This window comes from Somniosus microcephalus, chromosome 7 (genome assembly GCF_052327205.1).
Source record: "Somniosus microcephalus isolate GS21.2 chromosome 7, FLI_Smic_1.0, whole genome shotgun sequence".
Taxonomy (NCBI): domain Eukaryota; kingdom Metazoa; phylum Chordata; class Chondrichthyes; order Squaliformes; family Somniosidae; genus Somniosus; species Somniosus microcephalus.
Window position 1 is genome coordinate 123,167,253 of NC_140993.1, and position 20,776 is coordinate 123,188,028.

At 44.7% G+C, this 20,776-nt stretch overlaps 1 protein-coding gene across 1 annotated transcript in view; it reads right to left on the bottom strand.

Annotated features, from left to right (window-relative positions):
• LOC147114870 (peroxidasin homolog) overlaps nt 1-20,776 on the bottom strand; it is a 1,146,739-nt gene that overhangs the window by 182,112 nt on the left and 943,851 nt on the right. Inside the window, exons 12-13 of the mRNA XM_085992898.1 lie at nt 17,688-17,846; nt 4,175-4,287 (exon numbers count right to left, since the gene is read on the bottom strand). Of these exons, the coding sequence (XP_085849024.1) occupies nt 4,175-4,287; nt 17,688-17,846 (272 nt within the window). The remainder of the gene's footprint in view (nt 1-4,174; nt 4,288-17,687; nt 17,847-20,776) is intronic.

The following is a 20,776-nucleotide window of genomic DNA, read 5'->3' on the forward strand; positions in this document are numbered from 1 at the left end:
CTTCTCTACCACCATTGCAAATTGGCAAAGGTAGTCTAGAGGACAAGTTCATGGAATGTATTTGAGACAGTTTTCTAGAACAATATGTCATTGAACCAACAAGGGAACAGGTTATTTTAGATCTTGTATTGTGTAATGTGACAGAGTTAATTAGTAATCACAAAGTAAAGGAGCCTCTGGGTAAGAGTGATCATAATATGGCAACATTTCACATTGAGTTTGAGAGTGAAATACTTCAGTCAGAAACAAGAGTCTTAAACTTAAATAAAGCCCATTACATAGGTATGAGGAGTGAATTAGCAATGGTAGATTGGGAAATTAGATTAAAAGGTATGACAGTAGATAAGCAGTGGCAAATATTTTTTTAAATATTCCAAAATTCTCAACGAATATACATTCCATTGAGAAATAACAACTCCATAGGAAAAGTGACCCATCCATGGCTAACCAAAGAGGTTAAGGATAGTATTAGATTAAAAGAAGAGGCTTATAATGTTGTGAGGAATAGTAATAAGCCTGGGGATTGGGAGAGCTTTAGAAACCAACAAAGGATGACCAAAAATTTGATAAAATGGGAGAAAATAGAATATGAGAGTAAACTAGCAAGAAGTATAAAAACAGATTGTAAGAGCTTCTACATGTATGTAAAAGGGAAGAGAGTAGCAAAGGTAAGCATTGGTCCCTTAGAGCCTGAGACAGGTGAAATTATAATGGGGAATAAGGAAATGACAGAAACTTTAAACAAATATTTTGTACCTGTTTTCACAGTAGAAGACACAAAAAGCATACCAAAAATAGCAGGGAACCAAGGGGCAAATAAGAGCAAGGAACTTAAAGTAAGTAACATCAGTAGAGAAAAAGTACTTGAGAAAGTAACGGCACTAAAAGCTGACAAATCCCCTGGACCTGATGGACTGCATCCTGGGGTTCTAAAAGAGGAGGCTACAGAGATATTGGATGCATTGGTTGTGATCTTCCAAAATTTTGTAGATTCTAGAATGATCCCAATGGATTGGAAGGTAGAAAATGTAAGCCCATTGTTCAAGAAAGGAGGGAGAGAGAAAACAGAGAACTGCAGGCCAGTTAGCCTGACATCACTCATTGGGAAAATGCATGGAATCCATTATTAAGGAAGTGGTAACAGGGCACTTCGAAAAACATAATGCTTAGGTGGAGTCAACATACTTTTATGAAAGGGAAATCATGTTTAACAAATTAATCAGAGTTTTTTGAAAATGTAACTGGCATGGTAGATAAAGGGGAACTAGTGAATGTAGTATATTTGGATTTCCAAAAGACATTTGATAAGATGCCACATAAAAGGTTGCTATGCAAGAAAAGGGCTCATGGGATTGGGGGTAATATATTAGCATGGATAGAAGATTGGTTAACAAACAGAAAAAAGAGAGTAGGGATAAATGAGTCATTTTCCGGTTGGTAGGCTGTAACTAGTGGGGTGCTACAAGGATCAGTGCTTGGGCCTCAGCTATTGATAATCTATATTAATGACTTAGATGACGGGGCTGAGTGCAATGTTTCCAGATTTGCTGATGATACAAAGGTGGGTGGGAAAGTAAGCTGTGAGCAGGACACAAAGAGCCTGCAAAGGGATATAGACAGGTTAAGTGAGTGGGCAATAAGGTGGCAGATGGAGTATAGTATGGGGAAATGTGAGGTTATTCACTTTGGTAGGAAGAATTAAAAAACAGAATATTTTTTAAATGGTGAAAAACTATTAAATATTGGTGTTGAGAGAGATTTAGGTGTCCTCATACAGGAAGCACAGAAATTTAGCATGTAGGTACAGCAAGCAATTAGGAAGGTAAATGGCATGTTGGCCTTTATTGTAAGGGGGTTGGAGTACAAGAGTAAGGAGCCTTACTACAATTGTACAGGGCATTGGTGAAACCACACCTGGAGTACTGTGCACAGTTTTGGTCTCCTTATCTGAGAAAGGACATACATGCCTTAGAGTCGGTGCACCAAAGGGTCACTAGATTGATCCCTTGCGTGTGAGGGTTGTCCTATGTGGAGAGATTGAGTAGATTGGGCCTACAATCTCTGGAGTTTAGAAGAATGAGAGGTGATTGACGTAAGAAAACTAATAGGCACTTGGTCTAAGCGTTAAACAAAGCTTTAATCAACCATTTTATAACATGGAGGTCTAGTTGTGTCCTTCACTAGTTCCTGTTAAGAATGTCCTGCGCAAGCTGGGTCCGTGCTCAAGCATTTATACTCTCCCTGGCAGCGCCACCCGTAGGCCGCTCAGTATTATTTCATAAGCCTTTCTTTCATGAATGACTGATTAATGTCAGTGATCTCATCGAAACATATCAAATTCTGAGGGGAATTGACAGGGTAGATGATGAGAAGTTGTTTCTCCTGGCTGGAGAGTCTAGAACTAGGGGACATAGTCTCAGGATAATGGGTCGGCGATTTAAGACTGAGATAAGGAGGAATTTCTTCATTCAGAGGGTTGTGAGTCTTTGGAGTTCTCTACCCCAAAGGGCTGTGGATGTTGAGTCTTTGAGTATATTCAAGGCTGAGAGAGATACATTTTTGGACTCTAGGGGAATCAAGGGATATGGGGATCAGTGGGAAAGTGGAGTTGAGGTCGACGATCAGCCATGGTCTTATTGAATGGTTGAGCAGGCTTGAAGGGCTGTATGGCCTACTCCTGCTCCTAATTCTTATGTTCTTCAGTTCTGCCATCGCCAACTCCAGGGAACACCAGGAGAGTGGTGGCAGTGCACTCTGCTGCAGCAGCAGCGGCAAGCCCTCGCTGGAGAATGTTGGAGAGAAACAGCCTTAGAGTGAACTTGTCTGCTTCCCTTTAAGGCTCCTTAACTCTTTGTTGTGGGCCCTCAGCTCATGGAAAGCCTTTTTGGAAGTTTTAGAAATAAATCTTCAGGGATCTTCTGCTTCTTTAATTGTGGCTCACTCCTCTTCTGGTGCCACGGTGGTTGTCCCACTGCAGCACTGCCGAATTTTGCTTCCTGGCAGCAGCAAGCTCCCTCTGCGTGATGAAGATCCCACCTTGCATAATTATTCCAGACCCAGGAAAATGGCTTTGGAACATGGCAGGATTGCACTGGCAGATGGAAGTCCCAGCCTGACTCTTGTCTGGCAGGGAAACTGCCAAAAGGACCATCCAGCCCATTTTCAAGATTCTTTTCAAGTACCAGCAGATCATCCATGGTATTGTTCATGAGTGATCTAAGTCTGCAGCATGGTTGTAATTAGCTTCTAAACTGGCCTATCCCTTTAAGGCCACTACTCAGGTACTCCCTGTGGGGACGTGTCTAAATAGGACCTGAAGTCGAGTAGAGTTGAATTGATCTTTGGGGAGGGAAGCTTGCAAACTGCCAGGCCCTTGTAAATTTCTGGGTTAAGGGCAGAACAAAACAGCATGCTTTTCTTTCTATGAATACTTTTGACACTTTGAACTTTGGAATCTGGAGTGTGATAGATGTAAGATCATATAGGGCTGATTTTCCTGTGGAATGCACTTGGAGAAAGTTTATTCCCAGGCACAAAGCACGCTACTGAAAGCTTACTTAAATATTAAGGCTAGTAAAGATACTTTCAAAATCATAGGGAGTTGGGAATCTCCCATGAGTGACCTAAAATTCAAAAGCCATAAAATCTAAAGGGTAGATAAAAATCTTTAAAATATAAAATGGTCCTGTAAGGAATTTTAACTTGAATGTTTGATGAATTAAAGATAATGGAAGAATCCTTCAAATTGTTCACCAAAAAATGCTTAATTTAAATGTTTGCAAAGATGTGGCCTTCAAGTTGTATAGTGGAGAAGCATTTTGGTGATCTAAAGTAACATGGTTAGTAAACATGTTTTTGCTTATGATTCCCAATGTGACAATGTGGCAAGTTTACAGTTTAATCCATGTCATTCAAGAAAATCTTGAACTGAGGCCAGGTGCATCCCTACAAGAGGACAGAATTGAAAATTAGAGAAGTCAACTTGGGCCAGTGATTAGTTCAAAAATATTCAGAGGCTTAAAAGGGATGGCCGATCTGGTATCGCCTGTTTTACACCTCGGCTGAAGTTGAAGGTTATGGGGTTTTATATGCCATCAATGGCATTCTAGGTCAGAAAAAATTCCATTATTCCTATAGTCAGAATGCAGTTCTTCCCCTTTATTTTCCCCCTTACCTTAGTCCAGGTGATTGTGGGATGAGGTTCTCCCTGAGCACTGCAAGATATCGCTACATCCTGACCAACCTCTGCGGTAATATCCCGTGGCACATCAGTAAACACAGGTATCACTGATTAGAATTGATAATACAATGTTAGAACTTCACACAAGATATAGAAATTGACTTGATTTTTGTGCTGTTGTTACAGATAAACACTAATCTAGCTATCCTTACATTTCACAGTTCACCCTGGGTGGTTGATTTCCACAAATTACATTTTCTTGATTCCAGAAAGATAGGAACCATCATGTTTGATGGACTATTTGTTTATCTCCCTACAATTATCCCTAGAACCATTAATGTTATTTTCAAATAGATTCTGATTTATCCAGTTCTTTTTGCCCTTTTTTTTGACATTCCTCTTCTGAATGCAGTGATTCATGAGGCTGAATTTTGCCGGCGCTCAGAGTGTGGGTTTCGAGGTGGGTCCACTGTCAAAATCAAAATGATTGACAGCAGGTTGGGAACCTGCTGTGACCCCCACCTCCATGTAAGTTTCCAAAGTGTCGGGTCTGCGATTTCAGAGCAGACCTGACACCAAGCGGCGGGGAGGCATTTAAGATAGTTAACTGCTTGTTAAGTGCTTGTTAACTACTATTTTGCCAGCCTATTCCTATTTTCCCACATTTTTAACGGGGTTCATGTCGTTTGGAGATCATGTCAGGTAAGGAGGTCAGGTTCTCGATGTCTCCCCATTGCTGTGAATAGGTGACAGCTGCAAAAGTGGTATGAAAGCTTCCATTTCACAGCTGGTCACTTTCCAATGTCAAAAGCTTGAACCTTCAGGACTTGGAAGACATTTTGAGCTGTATACAATTTGGAAGTGTTTGGAGTAAACTCTCTATCCACTGTCACCTCCTTGGAGCAAGCTCTCTCACCATTGACAGATCACTTCTGTCATCTCAATTCAGCTGCCATCTATTCCAGCAACATCGGTGCCCTTGAAAAAATCTCACCTTGCTCCTCTGAATCCCTCCACAATCAGCCACAATACCAACATCACCAGGCACACCAACATCACCAACAACAATACCAACCTTATCCGCAATCACCTGATGCTGCACAGGACACAGGGCATCAGCACCTGACAACATTGCTGCCCGGGAGGCCAGCGATGGCATCACCATGGTCAGATTTACTTCACTTGACGCTGTACACCCTGGCTGCCCCATGATGCACCAGGTTAACACCACCCCACACCGGCACCATAAAGCATTCCTACAATGACCAAGCCATTTCTTTCACACGCATCACAATTGCGGGGGGTACCGCTACGTCTCACCATTAACTGCAACTCACTAAGACACTTACAAAGGTGAGCACAAATCTGTACAATAAGGCAAAGTGTTGAGAATAAAGATTTCAATGTTTGACAACATATTAACAGAAAAATTACATGAACATTGCATAAAGCACCCAAGTGCCTACCCTTGTGTGATGTTGGTTGGTATGATTGCACTAAGATGGGGAAGTGATAATGTAGATAGCGAGGGATGGGTGGAGGTGCAAGGTAAGTTGGTGTGAGTAAGGATGTGCAGGAGCAGGGAGGGAAGGCAGAGCGATGGGAATGTGATGAGTCGCACAGCAGGATGAGGTTGAGTATGGCTTTGCAGTAACATTTCATGATCTACTGAGATCATTGAAAGATTTGTGCCACTGCAGCTAGGTACTCCTGATGACATCCCTGCTTTTTCTCTCTTGTGCAATATGCAACCAGGGTGCGTTGGTGTCCTGAGCATGTCTCTTCCGCCCTTGGAAGGGAAGAGAACCTCCCTGCATATTGTGACTCCCACTGTAAGCATATGGAGGGAGTCATGCAAGTGCCTGGGTGCAGCCATGCACCTCTGTGCAGAGCTTGTCAGTGTTTGCAGCACCTCAATGCTGCAGACCACTGACAGCATAACTGTCAAAAGTCCCTTTAAGGAAACTGGCTGATGAGGCGTCATCAAATGACATTATCAGACCCGCTTCCTTTTAATTGGCAGGAAACCTCGCAGGGCGGGCTTAACAAGCCCTGTTAACGGAAAATCCTTTTCACAGAGCGGCTGTAACTGGGAGTGGGACCGGAACCCGCCAACCACCTCTCCCGCCGCGATCCCTCCTCCGCTGGTGAAATCACAGCCATGGTATGGTAAGATTCCACTGGCAGTGACCACCCTTCGGTACCTTATTCAAGTGTCAGCATAGATAAATATTAAAGAATAGGGGATATCACAACCAAGCCTGATCCAGTCATCATCTGATATCCACAAATGTGCACTTACCAGCAAGGGTCACTGAATGACAATCAGGAGTGGGAACCCCAATTGTTTTTCCCTTCCCTTACTTGCTCAGGTCAACTGCAATACCAACTCTACTGCCCCACTGAGATTGTCTAACTCTACACTGATGAATGAAGATCTTTGAACCGTCTTGATTTCACCACATGGTTCACATGCTGATTTAACTACAGCATAAAAAGGTCACTTGCTTCCACACATATTTTAAATGTAAGAAAACCAATTGCCCACCCCCGCACGGCTGCCTTCCAAAATAAATCAAAATTTAAAAGAATACTAACTTCATGAAAAAAACCTTGTTTGCCAAACATTTTTCCGTTTGCTTCCAAACACACAATGCATTAATTCAAATCAATAATGAAGGGCATCATCACATCTCTTTCCAATGATGTCTCATAACAAGAATGATGCACAGCTATTCTTGCTTTTTTCGTCAAACATGAAAAAGTTTGGCAAGCACTTTTTCCCATGAATACAGAACCCCTTAAAAGGCCAGCTGCATCATAAGTAATAAAAAAACATGTATTTTTTAATGTTTGTATTAGTTAGGGCAATTCCTTGAAATACAAGTCACTGTCTCGTTCCTGTTCCTTTATACACATTTATTATATTGCAGCGATTCTTGTAATCGTAATTGTAAATGAAACACATGGGGCCATATAGACCTGTTTCAAATTTGTATTTTGGCGAAAGACAGCAAAATTAATGATTCAATTCAAAATCAAGACCAAGTGTTCAACCAACAGGACAGTAAGAATTTGGCTGTACACCAATGTTTTGCATAAGTAACCTGCAATCACAGTGTTCGTATGCAGAGAATAACTGATTTTCTTTTTTAATTGATTTCTATCGTGAGATTGTCAAAATTGTCATCAATTGAAGCTTTAGGGAACTTGGAATCCCTAATAGACTGAAATAGAAAAATCATAATACCCTGCAATATGCACAAGAACGTTCAATACTCTAAAACACAAGGATAATTAAATAATGAATACACTTTTTATTTCTCTGTTAAGCAGTGGGTATTATATACACGTTTACATGTAAGTTGCAGTCTGATACAAGACAGAGGTTGAAAAAACATTGAGAACCAGTGTTTGTCTACATTATTTCCACTCTCAAGTTGTATTATATCCTTGATACACTAGTCTTTTTATTGTATGTACGAGCAACAAGTTCCTATAAATAATTCACATGGCCTGAACTACAGTTGTAGTGTACCATATAAATTTTACAGTGGAATGTCACACCTAGTACACAATGGCCCAGAAATTCGGGTCCCCACGGGCGAGTATGCGTGGGGTACTCACCTGTAGGCCCAATGGAAGTGCCGGTTTCGTGCATGCACTGCGCATGCGCGGGAAACCGGAACTTCAGTACCCTTAAAGGAAGGAGTTCAGAGGTCGAATGCATACGCCGGAGAGGCAGCGCGTGCGCATGGAACTTACGTTTCTTTTCCAGGTTTCTCCGGGAGGGTAAGTCTCCAGGAGTTACACATGTAAAAGGCAGGCGCAAGGCCTGCTTTTAACAAGGTAAGTGGTGAATTAATTAAAATTAAAACATTTTTTCCACAGGTTTATTATTTTGAAATACTTTAAAGAAAGGTAAGTTTATTTTTAGCCCTGTTAGAAAATGTAATTAATTTTTTCAAAAATTTAAATAATTATTTAAAATAGTTATTTTATGTAATTTATAGTTATTTTAAAAATGTGGTTAAAAAAAAAATTATTTGAAGTTTTAGTGATGTTTTGGGGCTTATAGTATTTATAGTTTTGACAGCTCTCCCTGTCAATTTTATGAATGGGCATTTCCCTGCTACGATTGGCTCTCCAAGGCCCACGTGATCCCAGGGGACGCATTGAACTAACTGCGCCTCTGGGATACACAAGCACTGCGCGCCGGCAGTTGGAGGAGGCCCAGGATCGGAATCCCACGCGGGCCCACAGCTCAACGGCTGACGCACTAGGTAAGTGCAGGTCGGGGGCTTGCACCCGCGGGAAGCCTCCGACCCGAATTTCTGGGCCATTATCATACATTTTGATGTATTCAACTTCAATATATTGAATATCTTGTTATAATGAAGTTTCAGCTTGGTTTCTAGAATAAAATTGTATAGAATTTTACTTTAATGACATCAAACTATGACATCAAACTAAATCCTCACTATACCAAAAGTAATTATGTAGCTCCACTTCCCAGTCTTTCTTGAACACTCTAGCTGTTCTCCATTTCACCAGGATTCTGCATTTACCTGCACTGTATATAAAACAGACTTGACTTCTCAGCTATAACTTCTGGGGTATTCCACCTGCATTAGTCTCTAATGCTAGTGTGCCATTCCCTCACTCTCTAATTTCTGAGTTCTGGACGAATGAGCAGGCAACACTTGAGACCGATCTTTATGTCACTGGGTTTGTGACATTGGACTGAATTTTTATTTTGCCGTTGGGATGGGTACGGGGGATCGTGGATCACGTTGGGAACCAGGACGTTGAAGTGACGCATCTTGCAGAGGCTTTTTAACAAAGCCACTGCAATTGAATCAGACTTCCGGGTTTTCCAGCTAATTAACTGGAGCAGGTTCGATGATGTCACGGATGACTCGACTTCAGCTGAGCTATTTAAAGGAGCAATGCACAGATACCAGTTGAAGGTTGGTGGAGGTGCAAGAGAGGTTGTTGGGGCAGAGAGTGGATTGTGTGAATAGTAAGTTGCTTGTTGACAAATTAATTTATACATCTTGATAATCAGAAATGCAGGCTCAGCGCCAAAAAGCTGGCCCGAGATTCAGTGATGCCTCCCTGGAAATCCTGCTCCAAGGAATCAGGGCCTGCAGGGACATCCTGTTCCCTGGTGACAGGAGCAAGAGGCCAGCTGCCGAGAACAAGAAGGCATGGCTGGAGATCGCGGCCGAAGTGAGCAGTCAGAGTGTGGTACCCAGGACGTGGATACAGTGCAGGAAGCACTTTAATGATCTCTTGAGGTCAGGAAAGGTGAGTGCAATGCCACATTGCCCTACATCCTGATGTGCGTGTCAACCCAACCCCCTCACTCTGCCTTCCCAAGCCTACTCCTGCACGTCACTCCTCACATCAACCTACCTTGCAGCTGCATCCACCCCTCACTGTCTATGCACCGACTCACATCCCCACCTGACTATCCACCCAGACACTCACCCTCATCTTAATGCAATCAAAGAAATTAACACCACAGAAGGAGGCCATGCGGGCGAATGTCACGCCTCTCCCTCATAGTCACCCTCAACAAATGTTGCCCATCCATCCCTTGCACTCATTCCATGACTCTCACCCAAAGCTCTCCTGTTTCCCTCCTTGCAGGAGAGGAGAGCACAGAACACGTGGGAGAGGCTGAGAACTGGAAGTGACCCCCCAATAACGACACCACTGGCAGCAGCAGAGGAGGAGGCGCAGGAGATCAGCTGAACTGCAGAGCTGGTGGTGGTGGGAGATGGAGAGTGGGGGACCTCCCAGCTACCTGATGACAGAATTAAATATCATACATCCACATGGCATATAACAGTCACTCATGGTGACTTGATGTCAGCAGCCAGTAAAATATGATCATGTGCATAATGGTAACTTAAAGCATTCTTATCATAACAGTTCTAATTCATGTCTTTACTCTCCCACGGGTCCATCAAATGCCCCCACCCCCCCCAACCCCACTGTCCAGCCAGAGGAGGAAGATGACTCCTCAGAGGATGCCGCGGTCTCTGAGAGTGCACCGTCGCATGACCCGTGCACACCCAGCACCAGTGCAGATATGCACACGTCGGTGGGTCCAGTAAGAGAGAGAGTAGTGTTGTCACCTGGTGTCTCACAGATCACATGTGAGCAAGATCAGATGGTGGAGACAGGGACAGCAGCGGAGAGGCCTCATCGGAGGGCGCAGGATGCTCCAAGCTCTGCTCAGCTGGACACAGATGCTGAACCTCGGGGGTCATCGACAAAGAGGATGATTCTTGAGGAGCAACAAAAAATGTGGGAGGCTCTGGCAGCTTTTCCAGTCGCAATATGCTCGATTCTAGAGAGAATGGAGGAGTTCATCTCCAACATGAGCAGCACCATGTCACAGGTGATGGCTATGATGTACACATCCATGGAAAGGATGGCCACCTACATGGAGCATCAAATGCACCAGTCAAACGAGTGCATGCTTGTTGTGAACAACAGCTTGCAGACTCTGATTGCAGCCATATCTAGGATGGATAGAAACCTAGGCCGCGATTTTGCCAGCGCTCAGAGGGCAGGTTCAGAGGCAGGTCAGCCATTAAATTCGAAATGATTGACAGCGGGTTGGGAACCCGCCGCGAACCCACCTCCATGTAAGTTTCCAAAGTGTCGGGTCTGCGATTTCATAACAGACCCGACACCAAGCGGCGGGGGAGGCATTTAAGATAGTTAACTGCTTGTTAAGTGCTTGTTAACTACTATTTTGCCAGCCTTTTTCTATTTTCCCACATTTTTAATGGGGTTCCCGTCATTCGGAGATCACGTCAGGTAAGTAGGTCAGGTTCTCTATGTCTCCCCATTGCTGTGAATAGGTGACAGCTGCAAAAGTGATATGAAAGCTACCATTTCACAACTGGTCACTTTCCAATGTCAGAAGCTTGAGCCTTCAGGGCTTGGAAGACACTTTTGAGCTGTATGCAATTTAGAAGTGTTTGGAGTAAACTCTCTATCCACTGTCACCTCCTTGAAGCAAGCTCTCTCACCATTGACAGATCGCTTCTGTCATCTCAACTACAGCTGCCATCTATTCCAGCAACTTCGGTGCCCTTGTAAAAATCTCACCTTTGTCCACTGAATCCCTCCACGATTATCCCCAACACCAACATCACCAGGCAAACCAACATCACCAAAAACAACACTAACCTTCTCCGCAATCACCTAATGCTGCACAGGACACAGGGCATCAGCACCTGACCACATTGCTGCCTAGAAGGCCAGCGATGGCATCACCATGGCCAGATTTATTTCTCTTGACGCTGTAAACCCTGGCTGCCACATGATGCGCCAGGTTAACACCACCTCACACCATCGCCATAAAGCATTCCTACAATGACCAAGCCGATCCTTTCACACTCATCCTGGGATGGCAGGAATGACGTATGAGGAGAGATTGGGTCGACTGGGTTTATACTCGCTGGAGTTTAGAAGAATGAGAGGGGATCTCATTGAAACTTATAAAATTCTAACAGGACTAGACAGACTAGATGCAGGAAGGATGTTCCCGATGGCAGGGGAGTCCAGAACCAGGGCTCACAGTCTAAAGATAAGGGGTAAGCCATTTAGGACAGAGATGAGGAGGAATTTCTTCACCCAGAGAGTGGTGAACCTGTGGAATTCTCTACCACAGAAGGCAGTTGAGGCCAATTCATTAAATATATTCAAGAAGGAGTTAGATATATTTCTTAAGGCTAAAGGGATCAAGGGATATGGGGAGAAAGCAGGGGCAGGTTACTGAATTTGGATAATCTCATTAAATGGCGGAGCAGGCTCGAGGGGCCAAATGGCCTACTCCTGCTTCTATCTTCTATGTTTCTATCTTCTATCACCATTGTGGGGGGTACCATTATGTCTCACCATTCACTGCAACTCACTAAGACACTTGCAAAGATGAGCACAGATCTGTACAAATAAGGCAAAGTGTTGAAAATAAAGATTTCAATGTTTGACAACACATTAACTGAAAATTTACACAAACATTGCATAAGCCCCCCAAGTGTCTACCATTGTGTGTTGTTAGTTGGTATGATTGGACGAGGATGAGGGTGAGTGTATGTGGTGGCTAGTCAGATGGGAAAGTGATAATGTAGATAGAGAGGGATGGGTGGAGGTGCAAAGTAAGTTGGTGTGAGTAAGGAAGCAGGAGTGGGGTAGGGAAGGCAGAGTTCTGATGGCAGGGGATATGATGAGTGGCACAGCAGGATGAGGTTGAGTGTGGCTTTGCAGTAACGTTTCATGATCTACTGAGATCATTGAAAGGTTTGCGCCACTGCATCCCTGCTTTTGCCCTCCTGTGCAATGTGCAACCAGGCTGCGTTGGTCCTCTGGGGAGGTCTCTTCTGCCCATTGGAAGGGAAGAGAACCTCCCTGCATGCTGTGACTCCCTTCATAAGCATATGGAGGGAGTCATGTGAGAGTCTGGGTGCAGCCGTACACCTTTGTGCAGTCATTGTCAGTGTTTGCAGCACCTCAATGCTGCAGAACACTGACAGCACAACTTTCAAAATGAATGTGGCCATGGTCCCTTTAAGGAAACCGGCTGATGATGCGTCATCAAATGACGTCATCAGACCCGCTTCATTTTAATTGGCTGGGAATCTCGCAGGGCGGGCTTAACAAGCCTTATTAACGGAAAATCTTATTCACAGAGCGGCTGCAGTCAGGAGCTGGACTGGAACCCACCAACCAGCTCTCCCACCGCGAACCCGCCTCTGCTGGGAAAATCCAGCCCCTAGAGTTGGCCCTTAATTGCCCCACTGATGCGCAGCAAAGTGCTCTCCAGCTCCTTGCTAGCAGGGAAGTGTGGGTGGGCCATGAAAGGGATGATGGTGAAGAAGGCCCAGCAGCGCCTATATTTCCTAAGGAGGCTGAAGGGATGTAACCTGTCACCCCTGATCCTTTCTAACTTTTACCGCTGCACAATAGAGAGCATCTTGACGAACTGTATCACAGTATGGTATGGCAGCTGTAGCTACTATGACCGGAAAGCCCTGCAGCGGGTAGTCAAAACTGCCCAACGCACTACCGGCACCCAGCTACCGACCATAGAGCACATATACCAGAAACGCTGTTTACGGAGGTCACGGACCATCATCAAAGACTCTACCCACCCCAGCCACAGCCTGTTCGCCCTCCTGCCATCTGGGAGACGCTACAGATGCATTCGCACCCGAACAACCAGATTTAGGAACAGCTTCTTTCCCAGGGCTGTCATCCTACTGAACTCCACAAATAAACTCTAAAGCCTGCACATCTGCCAATGCACTTTATTATGGTTATGTTTATGTTAATGTACTACAAGCCAAATGAATGTTGAATGTTTAAATGTCTTAATCTAAATGTACACTCTCGGGAGCCACAAGCCTACATTTCGTTGTACTGCACTTGTGCACTAACAATGACAATAAAGTTGATTATGATTATGATTATGATTAGGACATGGAAGTGGGGGCTCTGTTCAAAGCGCTTCCAGTTCTCCCTCATTGCCCCACCCCGCCCCAGTCAGAGCCCCTCATGCTGCCTCGTATCCCGACGGCTGAGTCTGCCCCTGCACAGGTGCAGGAGGAGCAGTCTTTGGTGAGGCCCTCACAGGCTCCAAAACCCAGAGGATGTCCGCCAAAAGTGCCTAAGCAGTCGCTGCAGGGAAGTGAGCAGCCTGCCTCTACCTGTGCTGAAGCCACAGGGGTTGCATGTCGTAGAAGTAGCAGAAACTTAAAAAAGTCACAATTGTAGATGCACAAGGCATTGCATTTGGATGTGTTATAAAATGTTAGAGGGTTAAGTTTCTGTTGACGTTATAAGCCACATAAATTTATTTCTTTGCAGCACTTTCCTGTCTTGTCCATTTTTGCCTGGAAAGTGGCCTTGTCAGTTGAAGTGAATGGTAAGACATTACTTAACTTCAAGCAATGGGTGTGTGGGACAGGAATAGTCATTTTAGGACTGCTTTGTTGTGCTGGTAGGAGGTGGGGGGGGAAGTTGTTTCAGCATCTGGGTGCCATATGGGTGCAGTGGTGCAACTTAACTAAACCATGCCAATATGAGGCCGTCCCAGGCCTCCTGGGCAGGAATATGTGCTGCTGCTGGTGCCATCTCCAGTTCAGGTTCATCCTCCTCCTCATGTTCCTCCTGCTCCTCCTTCTCATCCTTTTTCTCCTCCAAGGATGCCTGCACTCTACACCTTGATCCTCCTGCAGTTCCAATCCTCGCTGCTGTGCTCTTTTGTGCAAAACGTAGCATACCACGATCATTCTGCAGGCCCTGGCTGGTACCTATTGGAGCACTCCTCCAGATCTGTCCAGGCACCTGGTGCATCTTCAGCACCCCGAATGCTTGCTCAATTACACATCTCGTCATCATCTAGCTTTGATTGTAGCACTCTTAAGGCTCATTGCTTGGCCTCCTCAAGAGTGTCATCAGCCAAGTCTTCAAAGGTTACCCCTTGTCTCCAAGTAGCCAGCCGGTAAGTCTGGTCAGAGGTGCGAAGAGCTGAGGGAGGGTGGACTGGCGCAGGATGACAGCTCCCTGGGAATCTGGCACACACATGCATGATGATTTTTTTTGTGGTTGTAGACGAGCTGCACATTGAGGGAGTGGAAGTCCTTATGGTTCACAAACTTTTCTGGGTGATCTAGGGATACCTTGATGGACATGTGTGCAGTTGATGGCGCCCTGCACCAGTGGAAAGCCAGCCAGAGCCGCAAAGCCGAGCACCCGCTTAGTCTGACTGGCTTCATCAGTTGAAAAGTGTACATAAGGGCAAGGGCATCAGTCACTTGGGTGATGCATTTGTGGGTGGCTGACTGCGAGATCCTGCAAATGTCTGCTGCAGATCCCTAGAAAGAGCCTAAGGCGAAGAAGTTGAGGGCAGTGGTGACTTTGACAGCCACTGGTAACACCAGGTTCACTTCGTACCAGGTCTTCTTGTAGCAGGCTACAAATGTCTGCCATGACCTGACGCGATATCCTGAGCCTCCTGAGGCACTGGTATCAGTCATGTCCAGGAAGCTGATCCTTTGCCTATATACCCTGTGTTGGGGGTATCGCCTCCTGCGAGGTACACCCTGTACTCATCCCCTCTGTCCTGTGGAGCGGCAGGTTGGTGAGAAGGCTGCTGCTGCGGGTGTTGCTGGTGTTGTTGCTGCTGGGGCTAATCTTGGTCAGAATCTGAGGTCCAAGATGACACAGCATAAGCGACACCTATGCTGATTTGATAGATGCCAGGTAAAGTGGAGATTAGATGCACAATTCTCCAATGTAATGAGAGTGACATCCAATGTAGTGAGAGTAACTTCTGAAGTTGTAGAAATCACCTGCAAACCCCTGAGAGCAAACTCTCAGCACAAATGGTGTCAGCAAGAGCCTTTCCCTTAAGCAAGGAAGCAGGTGTGAGGTGTCAGTATTTATGTGACTGTTTTACTATCAATTGTTGAACTCCCACAATGGCCACTCTGCTCTCGCCTTGCTTTCATTGGCGAGGTTCAGCAAGCCCGTGAATCCTGTGGACAGCCAGTAAAAGCTCCAACATCAGGTTAAAAAGGCTGTTAATAGCCTCTTAATGAGCTAACTTTAATTAGCTCACCCACCTCTCCCGAGGGGGTCTCTGGCATGCTGACTAATGCGCCTGATTTAAAGGTGGAAGCTGGCGGGTTGAATCGGCTTCCCGACGTGCTGTCAATTTCAGCGCTTTTAACTGCCCACCCACTCGCAAATCGGCACACTCTTCAAAGTTAAAATTCCGGCCACTCAAACAGGCAAACCCAGCGACATAGACAAAATTACTGCTGACAATCCAACTCCTGGACTCACATTGACCGGTCTGTGAGGTGGACGGCAAAGCAGCACTGGAGAGTAATGCAGGAGTTACCACAGAATTTATCGTGGGAGAGTTAGGCCAGTTTTAAACAAGGTGCAGTTATGTGTAGCATCCTATGAGATGAGAAGACCAGGTGAGAGGAGCTGGGCCAAGAGCAAAAATCTTGATATTGGCCTTGATCATGAGGGGCTACTTGCAAAATTCTTGTCATCCCTTTGGACATTAAGCTATCAAGGCCTACAGATTGGGTCAGGCTGTGCCCTTTTTATAGGCATAAAACAGGCACCTAAGGGTCCAATACGGTAGGCAGTCTACATGCGCTCATTCCACGTTTAAGATTCCTCCGTAGATATCCAGGGCACATGCCTGAAACAGGTGTTAGGCCCTTTGCCAAATTCGATTGTACATGACCGCAGCATGGTTTCGTCAGGCACTTAGCAGCCAAACCAGTGGTCCTTAGGGGGACTGCTGGAGGCTGCCATCAGAAAATTTAGTTGCAACATTTTTACTTACCTTACTGTGGAGCCGGGATCCAATTGTGTGCTGATTTACAATTTTAATATGGGACCCCAATAGAATTTTAACCTATTGGAAAGCCAATGAGACCCGGTAAGGTACGTTAAAAAAACATTTCCTAGTTTTTTTTACTAACAGTGAAAGTCCAGGCCTCAGTTCCCACCACCACCGTAACCACCGCCCGCCCCCCCCCCCCCCCACTACTACAAGGCCCTGCAAACATCGCTCTCCCAGACTTACCTTGCTGATGTCGGGCTTCTTCCAATGCTAATGGGTGGCTTCCGGGCCGCCCGGTTTTCGGCCAGATGCTGTTTTCTGCCGGAATCGGCTGAATGGCTGACCAGCGCAATTTCAAATAAAGCTCATCAGTTAAAACCTGCCGGACCCCCGACTCACAATCCTGCGCTGATTGCTGCCCACTCCCGCTGGCCTCAAGTTGGCTTCGGACAAGGGATAGCTTTCGCCATTGACATACCGCTCTATGCCATCAAAATGGAGGAGGATTCGCAAACGTGGTCTATCCAGGCCAGAAGAATCAAGCAGCATGGCAGCGGACAGCAGCCCACCAGCCCACCGCCCCCCCCCCCCAATGTGTGTGCAGGCCCCACCAGTACCACAAGGACCTGTCCGAGGAGCTGTGGAAGTCAGTACACCCAATTTGTAATACTCCTAATTTTCCTGCCATTTAAATTAAGGATAGAAGATTGTGAGTGCTACAAATCTGGCACACTGAACTTTGCTTATAATTTCCTGATCTGCACTCCTGTCGAGCGAGATTGTCTCACAATTTCAGGGTTTTAATGTAAAACACTTTATGCTCATATCCCCCAATGTGGAATTTCAAGGAAAATTTGGCACCTAAAGTAATGGAAAATACTGACATTGCTTTAGGTGCCAATAAGAAAGCTCTGAAAAGGTATACATGATATTAAACAAATGTCAGGGACTTTCTTTTAAGATTATAACACACAGGACATTTGAGATAATAGTTTATGTTGCCCACACCACTTGAATGTGACTTCCTAACACACGTATAGCCATCAGTTATGCTTTGTATAGTAATCACGACATCCAATGTTAATATAACCAATCACGTGTAAAGAAATGTACCTTTGGGCTGCACGTTTAACTGCACTGGAACTCGTTTAACTTGCACGACACTGATAGCCTGGCATTCATATTGGCCCTGATCATGGGGGGCTACTTCCACAATTCTCAGTGTTCCTGTGGGTAACACTGCATGTCTTCTGTCACTGGGGAGCTGACCTCCTGTAAAGCAGAGAGCAGTGAAGCATTTCTTCAGTCAGTGCAAGAAAACCATTCATAGGATCATAGAACTTTACAACACAGGAGGCCATTCGACCCATCGTGTCTGTGCCGGCCGAAAAAGAGCTAGCCAGCCTAATCCCACTTTCCAGCTCTTGACCCGTAGCCTTGTAGGTTACGGCACTTCAAGTGCATATCCAAGTACTTTTTAAATGTGATGAGTGTTTCTGCCTCTGCCACCCTTTCAGGCAGTGAGTTCCAGACTCCCACCACCCTCTGAGTGAAAAAAGGTCTCCTCAACTCCCTTCTAATCCTTCTACCAATTACTTTAAATCTATGACCCTGGTTATTGACCTCTCTGCTAGGGGAAATAGGTCCTTCCTATCCGCTCTATCTAGATTCCTCATAATTTTATACACCTCAATCAAGTCTCCCCTCAGCCTCCTCTGTTCCAAAGAAAACAACCCCAGCCTATCCAACCTTTCCTCATAGCTAAAATTCTCCAGTCCTGACAACATCCTCGTAAATCTCCTCTGTACCCTCTCTAGTGCAATCACATCTTTCCTGTAATGTGGTGACCAGAACTGTACACAGTATTCTAGCTGTGGCCTAACTAGTGTTTCATACAGTTCAAGCATAACATCCTTGCTCTTATATTCTATGCCTTGGCTAATAAAGGAAAGTATCCCATATGTCTTCTTAACCACCATAACTACCTGTCCTGCTACCTTCAGGGATCTGTGGATATGCACTCCAAGGTCCCTTTGTTCCTCTACACCTCAGTATCCTACCGTTTATTGTGTATTCCCTTGCCTTGTTAGCCCTCCCTAAATGCATTGCCTCACACTTCTCCAGATTGAATTTCATTTGCCCGTTTTCTGCCCACCTGACCAGTCCATTGATATCTTCCTGCAGTCTACAGATAGCATCCTCACTATCAACCACACGGCCAATTTTTGTATCATCTTAATCATGCTCCCTACATTGAAGTCTAAATTATTTATGTATACCACAAAAAGCAAGGGACCTATACTGAGCCCTGCAGAACCACACTGGAAACAGCTTTCCGGTCACAAAAACATCCGTTGATCATTACCCTTTGCTTCCTGCCACTGAGCCAATTTTGGATGCAACTTGCCACTTTCCCTTGGATCCCATGGGCTTTTACTTTTCTGACCAGTCTGCCATTGTTCTGATTAAATATCATTAAAATAGCAGTAAATGTAAAACTCTTTTCCATTGATCCTATGGACCAGGCTGGTTCTTTGCTCCATAGTACTTATTGCTGAAAGCATTTTTATTATCACAATGATTACAAAGAGGAGCATATCTTAAAAAATATTGTGATTGATTTGGCATTCGTGTGTAGGACAACATGATTGGCATCGCACACTTGCTAGACATTAATAGAGTGACAGCTTTTCCTATTTATAAAATTGAGGTAGTTGTTATATAGAAATTTGAGTGCCATGTGTTCCAACAATTGCTCCTTGCACCTGTGACAATCCTGCCAGTCTGTAGAACTGGATAGCTCTCCTTCTTTGTTTGCATCTATTTGTAAGGATATTAATAGTGCAGCCCTCCACAATAGGAACATAGGAACAGGAGTACGCCTTTCAGCCTTTCGAGTCTTTTGTGCCAGTAAATTAGATCATGGCTGATCTGTAACTCAATTCCATTTACCCGCCTTTGATCTATACCCCTTGATATCCTTACCTAATAAAAATCTATCGACCTCAGTCTTGAAAATTTCAATTGACCCAGCATCCACAGCCTTCTGAAGGAGAGAATTTCAGATTTGTACTACCATTTATGTGAAAAAGTGCTTCCTGATTTTACCACTGAATAGCCTAGCTCTAATTTTAAGATTGTGTCCCCTTGTTGTGGATTCCCCTGGCAGAGGAAATAGATTCTCTGTATCTACCCTATCGAATCCTTTTATCATTTTAAACACCTCAATTAGATCACCCCTCAAACTTCTAAACTCAAGGGAATAAAAGCCAAGTTTAAGAAACCTGTCATAATTTAACCCTTTAAGACCTGGTATCATTCTGGTGAATCTGCGCTGCACCATTTCCAAGGCCAATATATCTTTCCTGAGGTGCGGTACCCAAAACTTAACACAGTTCTCCAGATAGGGTCTCTTCAACTGAAGCATAACATTGAGATAAAGGCCAATATTTCATTAGCCTTTTTGATTACTTTTTGGACCTGTGCACTAGCTTTCAATGATGTATGTACCTGGACACCCAAATCCCTTTGCTCCTCTACAGATCCTAGTTTCTTGTCATTAAGAAAATATTCTGATTTATCTTTCTTGGAATCAAAGTGGATGACCTCACACTTCCCCACATTGAACTACATCTGTCACAGTTGTGCCTGCTTAATCTGCCTATGTCCTTTTGCAACTTCCTTTCTGCATCTATGCAAATTACTGTGCACCCTAACTTAGTGTCATCTGCAAACTATGATATACCACAATCTATTCCTTCATCCAAGTCATTGATATACATGGTGAAAAGCTGAGGCCCCAGTACAGATCCCTGGGGAACACCACACCTTGCCAATCAGAGTGCATTCCCTTTACCTCTACTCTCTGTCTCCTACCTCCCAACCAATTACCAGCCTATGTCACAAGGTTACCTCCAATTCCATGCACTTCTTTATTTGATAATAATCTTTTGTGTGTTACCTTATCAAATGCTTTCTGGAAGTCCATATAGACAACATCCCCCGCCCACCACATTAGTGACCTCCTCAAAAAATTCAACTATAGAGCATCTGGGAGTTTCTCGACGTAGTAGCGAACAGTTGCCTGTCTAATGCAGTATAGATCACCCGATGCTGCCTGGAAGAATCCAGCCCCAAAGAAATACAAGGTAGTGGTGACTTTGACTGGTACGACAGTGCTGTTCTCCTGGTGGAAGTGAGCT